Here is a 13181-nt window from a genome sequence, read left to right on the forward strand (position 1 = left end):
ATGATCATATCCAGCCCCTCTGTATGATCAAACATCAGAAAAGCTGCTTGTCCAACCGTCTTATTTTTTGTTTTTCTCGTACAAATCCTCTATAATTTACATAAAGCAAAACAGGGAGCACAACAGAGCTGAGAGAATCAAAGTTCTCTCTACAATACCACAGCACTCATCCGTCTTCTTTCAGTCCCAAGCATTTAAAGTTAACTTATTATATCAAGAGAAAAATGTCATAGGCCAGACATTCACAACTTGACCCAGACTGAACATTTGAACCACAACCCTTTATCTTCTCACTCAGTGGGCCTACAATGGCTTTACACCCTTCTTCAGTTTCTCAAGTTCTGGGCATTTCTACATTTTTGTTACCTGTATATTTTATGTGCTTACTAAAGAAGACACACTTTTAATGAAGGCTCAGTAGCTGAAAATGGTGTTGTAGCTTTTGTTTTAAATCAGGAAATATGTGTTCCCATCCATTATTTCCTTTTGAAGATACTTGATGATGCTTCTTAATAGTAAAACTTGGTATTTGTGATTTCTGGGCTTAATACTTAATAGCTGTGTCCCTTTTTTATTAGAAAACATTCTCCTTTATGAATCTCTGATATGATAGCTGTCTGTTCTGTTTATTGTCCAGTGCTTTCATTAATCACTGAAATGGAAAGCTAAATGGTGGCTTAGTCTTCCCTTTTCTAAGGTTGTTATTATACATCTGCGCTTAAAAACATCATGTCTAGTTCTCCATAATTTCAGTAATTATCATCTAAACTCTTAAGTGTACCATTTGTGTACACGGAAGTAAAACTAAGCCACTATCATGCTTTTTAAGCTGACATTTACGGCATTCTGAAAAATGTATAGAACTTTGATTGGGATGTAGAGTGTACGTTCTATACTGATACTGTCTCAGTTTTAAATACTGTGCTTCACCAACACAATATGTAGGTGATGATGAGGTAGTGGTCAAAACAGCTGCCTTTCAGCTCCAGAGGTCCTGGGTTTAAATCCCAGCCCTGGGCACAGTCCTTGTGTCTATGTGGGCTTTGCTTGCACACCCCAAAGACATACAGTATGTGTTTGGCGAGATGATAACTCAAAAATGACCCCATATGAGTAAGGCCAAGTATGTGCGTGAGTGAGTGTGCCTTGTGGTGATCTGGCACTCCATCCAGTGTTGGTTCCTTTCTTTCACCCAACCCCACAACAAGCACCAGTGACTATGATTACGATAAACAGGCTAGAAATTGCATGGGTGCATGAAAGACAAGACGTTTAAACACTAGAGATGCGTATTTAAACTCCGCAGAGGCAATGACCAGGCAAGAATTTGAACCCAGGAGTGTTGAACAGCAAGGCATTGGGTCCGATGTTGCACCATTCACGACCAATCCTATAAAAATATACAGTGGACTCAGCAAGTATTCAGACCCCTTCACTTTCTACACATATTGTTATGTTACAACCTAAAGCTAAACTCATTTTAAATTCATTAATCCCCATGTCAAGAAACACTCAATACTCCCAGAATGATAAAACATAAACAGCATTTTAGATTTTTTTGCAAATTTATTAAAATTCAAAAACTGAAATATCATATGATACAAGTATGCAGACCCTTCCCTCAGTATGCAGTTGAAGCCCCTTTAGCAGGGATTACAGCCTGGAGTCTTCTTGAATTTGACACAACAAGCTTTGCACACCTTCTGCCATTCTTCTTTGGAGATCGTCTCCAGCTCTGTCAGTTGGGATGTGGAGAGTCAGTGCACAGCTGTTTTCAGGTCTCTCTAGAAATGTTCAATTGGGTTCAAGTCCGAGCTCCACCTGGACCACTCAAGAACATTCACAGACTTGTCGCTAAGACGCTCCTATAGGATCCATCCATCCATTATCCAACCCGCTGAATCCTAACTACAGGGTCACAGGGGTCTGCTGGAGCCAATCCCAGCCAACACAGGGCGCAAGGCAGGAAACAAACCCTGGGCAGGGCACCAGCCCACCGCAGGCTCCTATAGGATCTTCACTCTTTTTTTTTAGGGTCAGTATCCTCTTGGAAGGTGGACCTTTGGCCTAGACTAAGGTCCAGGTCACTCTATCCAGCTTTCCCTCAACCTTGTCTTGTTTCCTAGCTCCTTCTGCTGAAAGACAACCCAACAGCATGATGGTGCCAGCAGTATGCTTTAATGCACTGGTGATGAGTGGTGCCTGGTTTTCTCCAGACAAGACATAAATATTAGTTTTATCATACCAGAAAATCTTGTTTCTCACAGTCTGAGAGTCCCTTGGGTGACTTTTTGTAAACTCAAAGTGGGTTTCTGCATGTCTTTGACTCAGGAGAGGCTCATGTTTGGCCACTTTGTTGCAGGGATAGTTGTCCTTCTGGAAGTTTCTCCCATCTCCACACGGGTTCTCTGTTGAATAGGCAGAGTGACAATATGGTTCTTGGCCACCTCTCTTACCATTCCCTTCTCCCTCAATTGCTCTATTTGGCTGGGTGGCCAGCTCTAGGAAGAGTTGTGGTTGTTTAAGACGTCTTCCATTTAAGAACTATGGAGGCCACTGTGCTCTTGGGAATCTTCAGTGCTGCACTCATTGTATGCAGCCTTCCCCAGATCTATCCATCCATCCATTTTCCAACCCGAACACAGGGTCACGGGGGTCTGCTGGAGCCAATCCCAGCCAACATAGGGTGCAAGGCAGGGAACCAATCCCACACCAGGACACACACACACAAACACCCACACACCAAGCACACACTAGGGCCAATTTAGAATCGCCAATTGACCTAACCTGCATGTCTTTGGACTGTGGGAGGAAACCAGAGCGCCTGGAGGAAACCCACGCAGACACGGGGAGAACATGCAAACTCCATGCAGGGAGAACCTGGGAAGCGAACCCGGGTCTCCTTACTGCGAGGCAGCAGCGCTACCACTGCGCCACCGTGCCGCCCCCCCCCAGATCTATGCCTCGACATATTCCTGCCTCTAAGCTTCCTTTGACCTCATGGCTTGGTTTTTGCTCAGCTGTGGAACCTTGTACAGACAGATGTGTGGCTCTACTAATCTTGTCCAGTCAAATGACTTGACCACAGGTGGACTCCAAACAAGCTGGTGGAATAGAATGGGATGCACCTCAGGCCAAATTTCAACTGTCAAAGCAAAGGATCTGAATGCTTGTGTCAATGTGATCTTTATTTGTTTTAATAAATTTGCAAAAATCTCTAAAATCCTGTTTTTGCTTTATCATTGTGGGGTGTTGAGTATTACCTTATGTAAAAAAACATGAATTTAAATGATTTTAACGTAAGACTGCAACATAGCAAAATGTGAAAAAAGTGGCAACCTACCTGTACAAAAATCCTACGTTAAACGTACATTTGTAAATCCAACCATCCATCCATTTTCCAACCCGCTGAATCCGAACACAGGATGTTAAATGCAAATTTGTATATTGTATATTCAAGTATTATTTTAAATATGAAACATTCTCATGACAAACATAAGGTCTTATATTACAAGGACTCACCCAGTGAAAAGTTCCATTTAATATGCTGAAGTGTTTGTATGAAGTACTGTAACTGACTGTGGAGAGTGCTGAGAGAAGTCAAGCAAAATGACACCTTTTATTGGTGACAAACCCGACACAGACTGACAATAGAGGCACGTGTAAAACAAACAAAAAGGTTTATTTTTTTCTTCACCTGTGGAGCACATCTTCCCCGTGAATCCCACAGGCACAACACAGTCCCAAAATGCAAAGAACAATCAACCCAAATCACACTCTTCTTTCCACTCCTCCCAGGACAGCGTCGTCGTTGTCATCGCCCTTGTCCTCGTCCTTCTTGTTGTTGTTGTCGTCGTCGTCGTCGTCGTCCTCGTCCTCGTCCTCATCCTCGTCCTCATCCTCATCCTCATCCTCATCCTCATCCTCATCCTCATCCTCATCCTCATCCTCATCGTCCTCATCGTCCTCGTCCTCCCGACTCTGGCGCACTGAGTAGTGGCTGCAGGCTCCTCTTATAGCCCACCTGGAAGTGCTGCAGGTGCTCGTTGACCTACTTCTGGCTGCACTTCCGGGTGTGGCTGCGCTCCCGCCCAGACGGGCTCGTTAAGCTGTGCTGCGCTATGCAGCTCCCCCTGGCGGAGGCCATGGAGCCCAACCAAGATGAGCTCCGGTGTTCCATGAAAGTGGCCCCGATGCAACCCAGGGGGGCTGCCAACAAAGGTTCCGAGGGACATAGTGTGGCTCCCATGGCTAGTGACAAAGGGGTGTCCTGGCCGGGCGTGGGTCCCGGCCGTCCGCCACATCTGTTATTCTTCTACACAACATGAAGTGCTTGTTTAATTTTTCGGATATTAAATAGGGGTGACCTGGCTGATGCCCCAACACTTCCTCTGTGACCAGCGTGTTCTCGACAACCCCTTTCATTTACTTCTTATATTCTAAAGACTGATGCTAACCTTGTAGGTCTGATTATAGTACTGCACAATATTAACAAGCCTCTATTTTCAAGCCTTAGTCAGATGTACTCTTCCTGCATCTTTTATTCCCCCTTGTGTTCCTCCTCTTTATTATTATTATTTATTTATATTGTATCTTGAAATATAAAACCTTTTAATAACAAATTTTAAATACACTACAATATTCTGGAAATGTGCAGAATATACAGTGCATGTGTTCTCACTATTGAAACATTTTAATGTATATAAATTGTTTTGTTTATCCTAGGAGAGGAGTCTTACATCTCCATGAAAGTCAAGGAATTAATGACTTGGGGTTGCCCAGGTGGCAGCTGACATCCTGTTTAGTTGTGGTAATCGTTGTCTTGTATTTCAGCCTATGGAAAGGAGTGAAGACATCTGGGAAGGTACAGATAGCTTTTCTTGATCTTGTTTTATGGATAAACTGATGTTTTTCCACCTGAAGCCTTACATCCTTAAAATAAATGAAGTACTTTTCAATTTTGCATTGCATTGTGGTTCAGTGATTAACACTGCGATCTCACAGATCCTTCCCCATTTGCTCTGTGTAGAGTTTTGTATTTACTGCCCATATCTGCAATTTTTGTTTTTCCTTAAGGTAATATTTTTCTCCCACATTCTCAAAGACATGTATGTTAGGTTGGGCGGCACGGTGGCGCAGCGGTAGCGCTGCTGCCTCGCAGTTAGGAGACATGGGTTCGCTTCCCGGGTCCTCCCTGCGTGGAGTTTGCATGTTCTCCCCGTGTATGCGTGAGTTTCCTCCGGGCGCTCCGCTTTCTTCCCACAGTCCAAAGACATGCAGGTTAGATGAATTGGCGATTCTAAATTGGCCCTAGTGTGTGCTTGGTGTGTGGGTGTGTTTGTGTGTGTCCTGCGGTGGGCTAGCACCCTGCCCAGGATTGGTTCCTGCCTTGTGCCCTGTGTTGGCTGGGACTGGCTCCAGCAGACCCCCGTGACCCTGTGTTCGGATTCAGCGGGTTGGAAAATGGATGGGTGGATGTATGTTAGGTTAATTGGCCATTTCAAACTGGCCAAGTGTGATTTGGTGAGTCCTGCGATGCATTGGCACAACATCCAAGGCGGGTTCTTGCCTTGCAGCCAGTACTGCTAGAATAGACCCCACACAGTTCACCTCTGAATTGAGTTACAGTAAGCAGATTTCAGAAGAATATGTTCTTTTGTTATTTCACTGAAATGAATAGATGTTGATTATACAATGAATGCATATTCACAGAGAGAATTATTTTAATTAGTTCTGCCGTCCTTTACATTTGAAACATTACAGTTATGGCTACCACAAATTCTTACACATTTTGAATTCACACTTAGTAAATTGCTATTATTATACAAGTCTACATTTCTGCAGGGTGTACTTTTGGTAATATGTCGAAAACACAAAAACATACACATTTAAAATTTTAGAATTCGTTCCTACTGGAATGTCTCAAGAATGAACAGCACAAGTGTCGTATAATTTAGAATTTTAAAAAAAGTGGGAGCTTGTGGTGCAAGTACAAAACGTTTTCATCCCCCATTATGCTCCTTCATAAACTATTATTAAACTAGTGCTTTATAATTCCTTTTAAAAATATGAATGTCAGATAAATTCTTGACTGTATAAATTTTATGCACCTTTTTACATTTTCTGTTATTTCTGCAATTGGCGTCATGGTGCTGTTGTTTTGCAGGTTGTGTGGATTACAGCAACAATGCCTTACATGGTCCTAACTGTTCTGTTGTTGCGTGGAGTTACCCTGCCTGGGGCCATTGATGGAATCAAAGCATATTTAAGTGTCGATTTTCTTCGCCTGTGTGAGGCCTCGGTGAGTTTATCTCTTTTAAAACCTTTACTTATTGATAAAACGCAACATTTCCTAGCTGTTAACTATTCACCATATTAGCTGACTATACCCTACATATAATGTTAATCTCATAGTCAGTCAGCACTTTATATGCTTTGTATCCTAGTCCATCAATAAGAGACTCTCATAATAAATGCCAGTTTTTGATATTGAAATTTACATGTGACCACACTTTAACAATTGACAAATTAAGTAATCTGCCGTCAATTTTAAATATTAATCAGCTGTTTCACAACAGAAAGACGAGACGGATCAAAACATGCTTTGAATTGTTCTTCTTCTTCCTATTCATCTTTTCCCACTTTTATGTGGGGTCGATCTGCTTGATCAACCCTTTCATACAGCTTGGTCCTGCACCTCCTCCCCAGTCAGTCCCTTCTTCTGCTTCATCCATCCACCTCTGCTCTGTCCTCCCTCACTTTCTCTTCCTCTGTATTTCCATTCCCATCACTGTTTTGCCCACATATTCCTGGTCTCTCCTTATCACACGTCTACACCATTTCAATCTATTTTCCTGTACTTTCTTAGATGTTTGTCCAACTAGTTTTACCTCCAATTGTCTTGTGTTTTTATTTTGTCCTTTTTTGTAGCTCCACACATCCATCTCAACCTTCTCATTTCTGCCACATCCAATTTCTCCTGCTCTCCCTTTACTGCCCAGGTCTCAGTTCCATACATTATTGTTGGTCTTCCCTCTGTCTTAAAAACCTTACCTTTAACTTTTGTCTTAATTCTTTAATCACACAATACTCCTGATGCCATCTTTCAATTGTTCCATCCACACTGTACTCTGTAGGGTGTCTCTGCATCTAGTTGTCTATCTTGGGCTATCACTGATCCTAGATGTTTGAACTTATCTACTCTTTTCAATAGCTCTCCATGAATTCTGACCAACATTAAACCTCATGTATTCTGTCTTCTTCCTATATCTTCCAAAGGCCTCCTCCATTCTCCCAACTTCCTGCACACCTTCTCCTTTCTGCTATTACACAATACAGTGTCATCAGCAAAAAGCATGCACTGAGGGAGATTGGTCTTTTACCCCATGACTCAACACATCCATGAGCAGATCAAAGAGGTACAGGACTTGGTGCAGACCTCCTCTAACTGGGATCTTGTCTTTTACCATAAACACCCCCCATCCTTACTTCCACATACATATCCTGGACAATCCTCACATACATCTCTGGTGCTCCTTTCTCTCTCTCAGTCACCGCCAGACCTCTTGATGTGGCACTCTATCTTAAACCTTCTCAAAATCAACAAACACCATTTGCAACTTTTCTGTTTTTCTCGATGATTCTCTATGAGCTTTCTTAATGCAAAGACTGCATCAGTTATTCCCTCTCCTGGTATAAAACCAAACTGCTTCTCCCCTATGGTGGTCTCTATTCTAAGCCTTCTCTCGATAACCCTTTCCTAAGTTTCTATTGAGTGTGCCATCACCTTTATCCCTCTGTAGTTTCCACAATCTAGAATATCACCCTTCTCCTTATAATTTGGTGTAATTCCACTGTTCCTCCACTCCTAAATAAATAAAAACTTCCTTAGAAGACTGGCGTCCTTCAACATCTGCAATAAGATGCTGCAGATGTTCTATCAGATGGTTGTGGTGAGCGCCCTCTTCTACACGGTGGTGTGCTGGGGAGGCAGCATAAAGAAGAAGGACACCTCACACCTGGACAAACTGGTGAGGAAGGCAGGCTCTATTGTTGGCATGGAGTTGGACAGTTTGACATCTGTGGCAGAGCGACGGGCGCTGAGCAGACTCCTGCCAATAATGGAGAATCCACTGCATCCACTGAACAGGATCATCTCCAGACAGAGGAGCAGCTTCAACGACAGACTGCTGTCACCGTCCTGCTCCACTGACAGACTGAGAAGATCGTTCCTCCCCCACACTATGCGACTCTTCAATTCCACCCGGGGGTGTAAACGTTAACATTATACAAAGTTATTGTCTGTTATACCTGCATTGTTATCTAATTTAATTGTTTTTTGTATCAGTATGCTGCTGCTGGAGTATGTGAATTTCCCCTTGGGATTAATAAAGTATCTATCTATCTATCTATCTATCTATCTATCTATCTATCTATCTATCTATCTATCTATCTATCTATCTATCTATCTATCTATCTATCTATCTATCTATCTATCTATCTATCTATCTATCTATCTATCTATCTATCTATCTATCTCCTCTGGTATTCTCTCCTGTTCATACATTTTCTGCACTGGACCCCACAATACATATAATCCCCCTTTCCTCTAAACTCTTCCTCACTTCTGCTGGTATTTCATTCAGTCCTGTTGCCTTTCTATTTTTCATTCTCAGTGCCTCCTTTACTTCCTCCCTTATTTATTCTTGGTGCTAACCCTTCATTTTTTTTGATGTTGATATACTTTGTTAATCCCCGGGAGGAAACTGTCTTTTTGCATTACCTTTAGGGATCAGAGTGCAGGGTCAGCCATTGTACAGTCGCCCTGGAGCAATTTTCAGGTTAAGGGTCTTGCTCAAGGGACCAACAGAGTAGGATCCCTTCTGGCAGAAACGGGATTTGAACTGATAAACCATCTAGATACAGAGCAGATCCTTAGTCATAAAGCCATCACTGTCCCAAATACTCCGCTTGGATTTTCTTCATTCAAACACCCCTTCCGTCTACTCTGTATCTGATCATGCTCAATCAAGACCACACCTTGCTCATCTTTCATTTGTTTTATCTGACTAAAATTTTTCCCACCCTTGTCCCAAGTCTTCACGATTCTAAAACTCAATCTTTTGTCTCAAATTTTTCATATATCTCCTCCAAAGCTTGTGCCTTGTCTCCTGCCACTGCAATCGTTGCCTCCTTCTTTGTCGGTCTACACATTTCTCTATCTTCCTCACTCCCATACTGATACCATATCTTCTTTGCCTACTTCTTAGCCATTATCACATCCTGCTCTTCTCTGTTCAACTATTCTTTAATTAAAAACTATTTACATTATTGGCATTTCCATTATTAGTGGTAATCAAAGCATCCCACGACACATCCTAAAACTACTTCTCAAAAAATGAAATTCAGTGTTTTAAAATTGGATTTGTAGATATTAATTAACCCTGTGTATACAGGGTGAGTCAAAAGATATATAATCTGTATTAAAATATTAATTAATGGGTGCAATTCAGAAAGGGGCAGCACGGTGGCACAGTGGTAGTGCTGTTGCCTCGCAGTAAGGAGACCTGGGTTCACTTCCCGGGTCCTCCCTGTGTGGAGTTTGCATGTTCTCCCCGTGTCTGCGTGGGTTTCCTCCCACAGTCCAAAGACATGCAGTCAGGTGCATTGGCGATCCTAAATTGTCCCTGGTGTGTGTGTGTGTGTGTGTGCCCTACGGTGGGCTGGTGCCCTGCTGGGGTTTGTATGCTGCCTTGTGCCCTGTGTTGGCTATGATTGGCCCCAGCAGACCCTCATGACCCTGTGTTAGGATATAGCGGGTTGGATAATGGATGGATGGATGGATGGATGGATTCAAAATGTCTCAGGTGGCCTGTAACACAAATAACAGACATTACTGTCTGTAAATTGAATATCAAGAATCAAAGAGAAAGACATCTTTTCCACAAGTGTACTAAGCATTCATTGTTGAATGCTCCCCTATTTACTGTTTCCACTTAATGTGGGCACTCCAATATGTGCAGATCTATGACCACTTTGTATTTTTAGTGCATTTTAGATAATATTACAACATAAACAACCTGGCCATATTAGAAAACAAACTATTGTGCTGTGTATTTCAAACATCAGTACCAAAGTTTACAAGTATATGCTCGCATATTAAACAGAAGAAAAAGAGTATATGACTAGGTCCTCAAACACTCCTTTTTACTTTCTGAATATTAATGTTATCTTTTTGCATGTTCTCCCCGTGTCTGCGTGGGTTTCCTCCAGATACTCCAGTTTCCTCCCACAGTCCAAAGACATGCAGGTTAGGTCGATTGGCGATTCTAAATTGTCCCTAGTGTGTGCTTGGTGTGTGTGTCCTGTGGTGGGTTGGCGCCCTGCTCCGTGATTGGTTCCCTGCCTTGCGCCCTGTGTTGACTGGGATTGGCTACAGCAGACCCCCGTGACCCTGTGTTTGGATTCAGCGGGTTGGAAAATGGATGGATGAATGGATGTTTTAAATAAAGCAAAAATATTGAGTGAATGGGCTGTTTGGTTTTTTTGAACACCTAATATTAATTGTGACTGTCTAGATAATTTTGATTAAAATTATATTTATTGAAGGGCATGGATATTTGAATATCTTTTTTATAAGTTGGGTAAAAATAACTAGAAAAGTCTGCACAAAACATTTTCGTGAAATTCTATCCAAAGAAATCTGTTTTCATCCGAATAAAGTGCCATTTACACAAAAGAGCCCCTCAAGTTGCCAGGCCATTCAGGATTTTATTTTCCATCCAGAAGCACCAGTTTGCTTTACACTTATATCCAGCAACACATTTCTCATTAGACAGACTCACAGCGGGTGGCGCAGTGGTAGCACTGCTGCCTCGCAGTAAGAAGACCTGGGTTCGCTTCCCGGATCCTCCCTGCATGGAGTTTGCATGTTCTTCCCGTGTCTGCGTAGATTTCCTCTCACAGTCCAAAGACATGCACATAGGTGCATTGGCGATCCTAAATTGTCCCTAGTGTGTGTGCCCTGCGGTGGGCTGGCACCCTGCCTGGGGATTTGTTCCTACCTTGCGCCCTGAGCTGGCTGGGATTGGCTCCCATTCAGTCCTGTTGCCTTTCTATTTTTCATTCTTCTCAGTTCCTCCTTTACTTCCTCCCTTATTTATTCTTGGTGCTAACCCTTCATTTTTTTTGATGTTGATATACTTTGTTAATCCCAGGGAAGGAAACTGTATTTTTGTATGATCTTTAGGGATCAGAGTGCAGGGTCAGCCATTGTACAGTCGCCCTGGAGCAATTTTCAGGTAAGGGTCTTGCTCAAGGGACCAACAGAGTAGGATCCCTTCTGGCAGAAACGGGATTTGAACTGATAAACCATCTAGATACAGAGCAGATCCTTAGTCATAAAGCCTGTGTTAGGATATAGTGGGTTGGATAATGACTGACAGACTCACAGCACAAAACACTTTTACAAAATTAATTTACTTAAAACAAAATGTAAAAGAATAGAATATGTACTAATAAATTTGTATGGTAAATTATAAATGATGTAAAAATGATCAAAAGAGGAGTGTTGATACAAGTAGTAATATGTAGTCTTGTTGAAGTCAATCGAATCTTAACAATTTGTAAAGGAGTTTTATCATAGCGAGTACAATACATGACCCGCTAAGTTGGACTGAACAGCCTGTTCTTGTCAAAGCCTTTCTTAAATACACAATAAATATAAGTACAGATTATTAGATATGAATGAGACGGTAATGTAAAGTAGGTTAAAAATAAAGGCTAACCCAAGCAGCAGCATCTCTATTTAACAGCAATCCATGCTGTACATCTATCAATGTCAACAGTGTCTATAATGGAGGATCAGTTTCTATAGTAACACTGTGGTTACTTTTGGCTAACAACATTGCTCTAAAAAAAGTAATAGTAAAAATAAAAATGAATTTGTGACCCACATCAGTGTATGAATAGCCTAAGCCAATGTAAGTGAGTGAGTGAGTTCAATGTCTGCTGTACTAGTGATTATTGTGTATTATATTATACTTCACCAAAGAAGCACGTTTTATTACCATTAAATCCTTGTTGCCCATCTGATGAAGTTGTACAAATATTGCATTTACTGTAAGGGCAACATTCAAATGCAATTTCCTTGAGCACTCACGACTGACAACTCAAAGCAGTAATTCGGGAATTAGATTAGACACATGCATGCAGCAGCAATTTACAAAATTACCCTGTATTCAGAAGTGTCTTTCATCTTTGTGCTCAATGAGTTTCCTGCAATTATCTCTAATAACAGCTTTTTTTTCCCCTCCTGCTTTTGTGTCGATCTCTGGCCGTTTGTTTTTTAGGTCTGGATAGATGCTGCTACTCAAATATGCTTCTCGCTAGGAGTTGGGTTTGGTGTGCTAATAGCGTTTTCAAGCTATAACAAATTCAGCAACAACTGCTATAGGTAAGGCCTGACCTCATATTGAGAGTTTCATTGTGGGACCATCACAAGAACCGTCCAATTAGAATATCTTTGAAGCCCTCCAGGCCATGCTTTTGACACCATATTTGAATATAAACAACTGAATTGAAAGTAATGTGCTTAGGTTTATAAATAACTTCATTTTAGTTATAAAAACAGCAGCTTTCTTCTTTTGGGTTGTTACATGTTTAAGACCTGTTTGTCTTTGCTTTAGATTTCTTTTCCCACATGTGGCATCTGTTTTAGTTTTTTTTTTTTTTTTGTAATTTGTCCCCGGTCATGGAAATACCTGCTGCTTTCCAGTTCAAAACCTCCAAAAGTGAAATTATACACCATCATACTTCATTGCTCCCAACAGGATCCCGACATACTAGAACCCTCATCATCTTATATGCCACAACAGAGCAGACTTTGTGACATTTACAGTAAATCTCATTTGGAAGTGAGATCAAACAACCTCAGAATCACATGCTTATCTAAGCAACATTCAGGTTTCATTGTAAGGAGGTGTTTGAATTTCCTCTGACAGTCATTAGGTTAAACAAAGCATTGGCATGGACAGGGTTACTGCAGTGAATAAGCGAGATATGAGCATTTTGTGATTTGTGGCATTGTTTTTGACAATGGCTTTTATGGTTGATGTTAATTTATCAATACCTGTATATAATCAATTATTTTCTGGTTTATACAGTCATATGAAAAAGTTTGG

General features: G+C 41.5%; 1 protein-coding gene across 1 annotated transcript in view; it reads left to right on the forward strand.

Moving 5' to 3' along the window:
• Positions 1-13181, forward strand: part of slc6a3 (solute carrier family 6 member 3) — a 119255-nt gene that overhangs the window by 49967 nt on the left and 56107 nt on the right. The window contains exons 4-6 of the mRNA XM_051935692.1: positions 4726-4864; positions 6167-6301; positions 12351-12454. Of these exons, the coding sequence (XP_051791652.1) occupies positions 4726-4864; positions 6167-6301; positions 12351-12454 (378 nt within the window). The remainder of the gene's footprint in view (positions 1-4725; positions 4865-6166; positions 6302-12350; positions 12455-13181) is intronic.

This window comes from Erpetoichthys calabaricus, chromosome 13 (assembly GCF_900747795.2).
Source record: "Erpetoichthys calabaricus chromosome 13, fErpCal1.3, whole genome shotgun sequence".
NCBI lineage: Eukaryota > Metazoa > Chordata > Cladistia > Polypteriformes > Polypteridae > Erpetoichthys > Erpetoichthys calabaricus.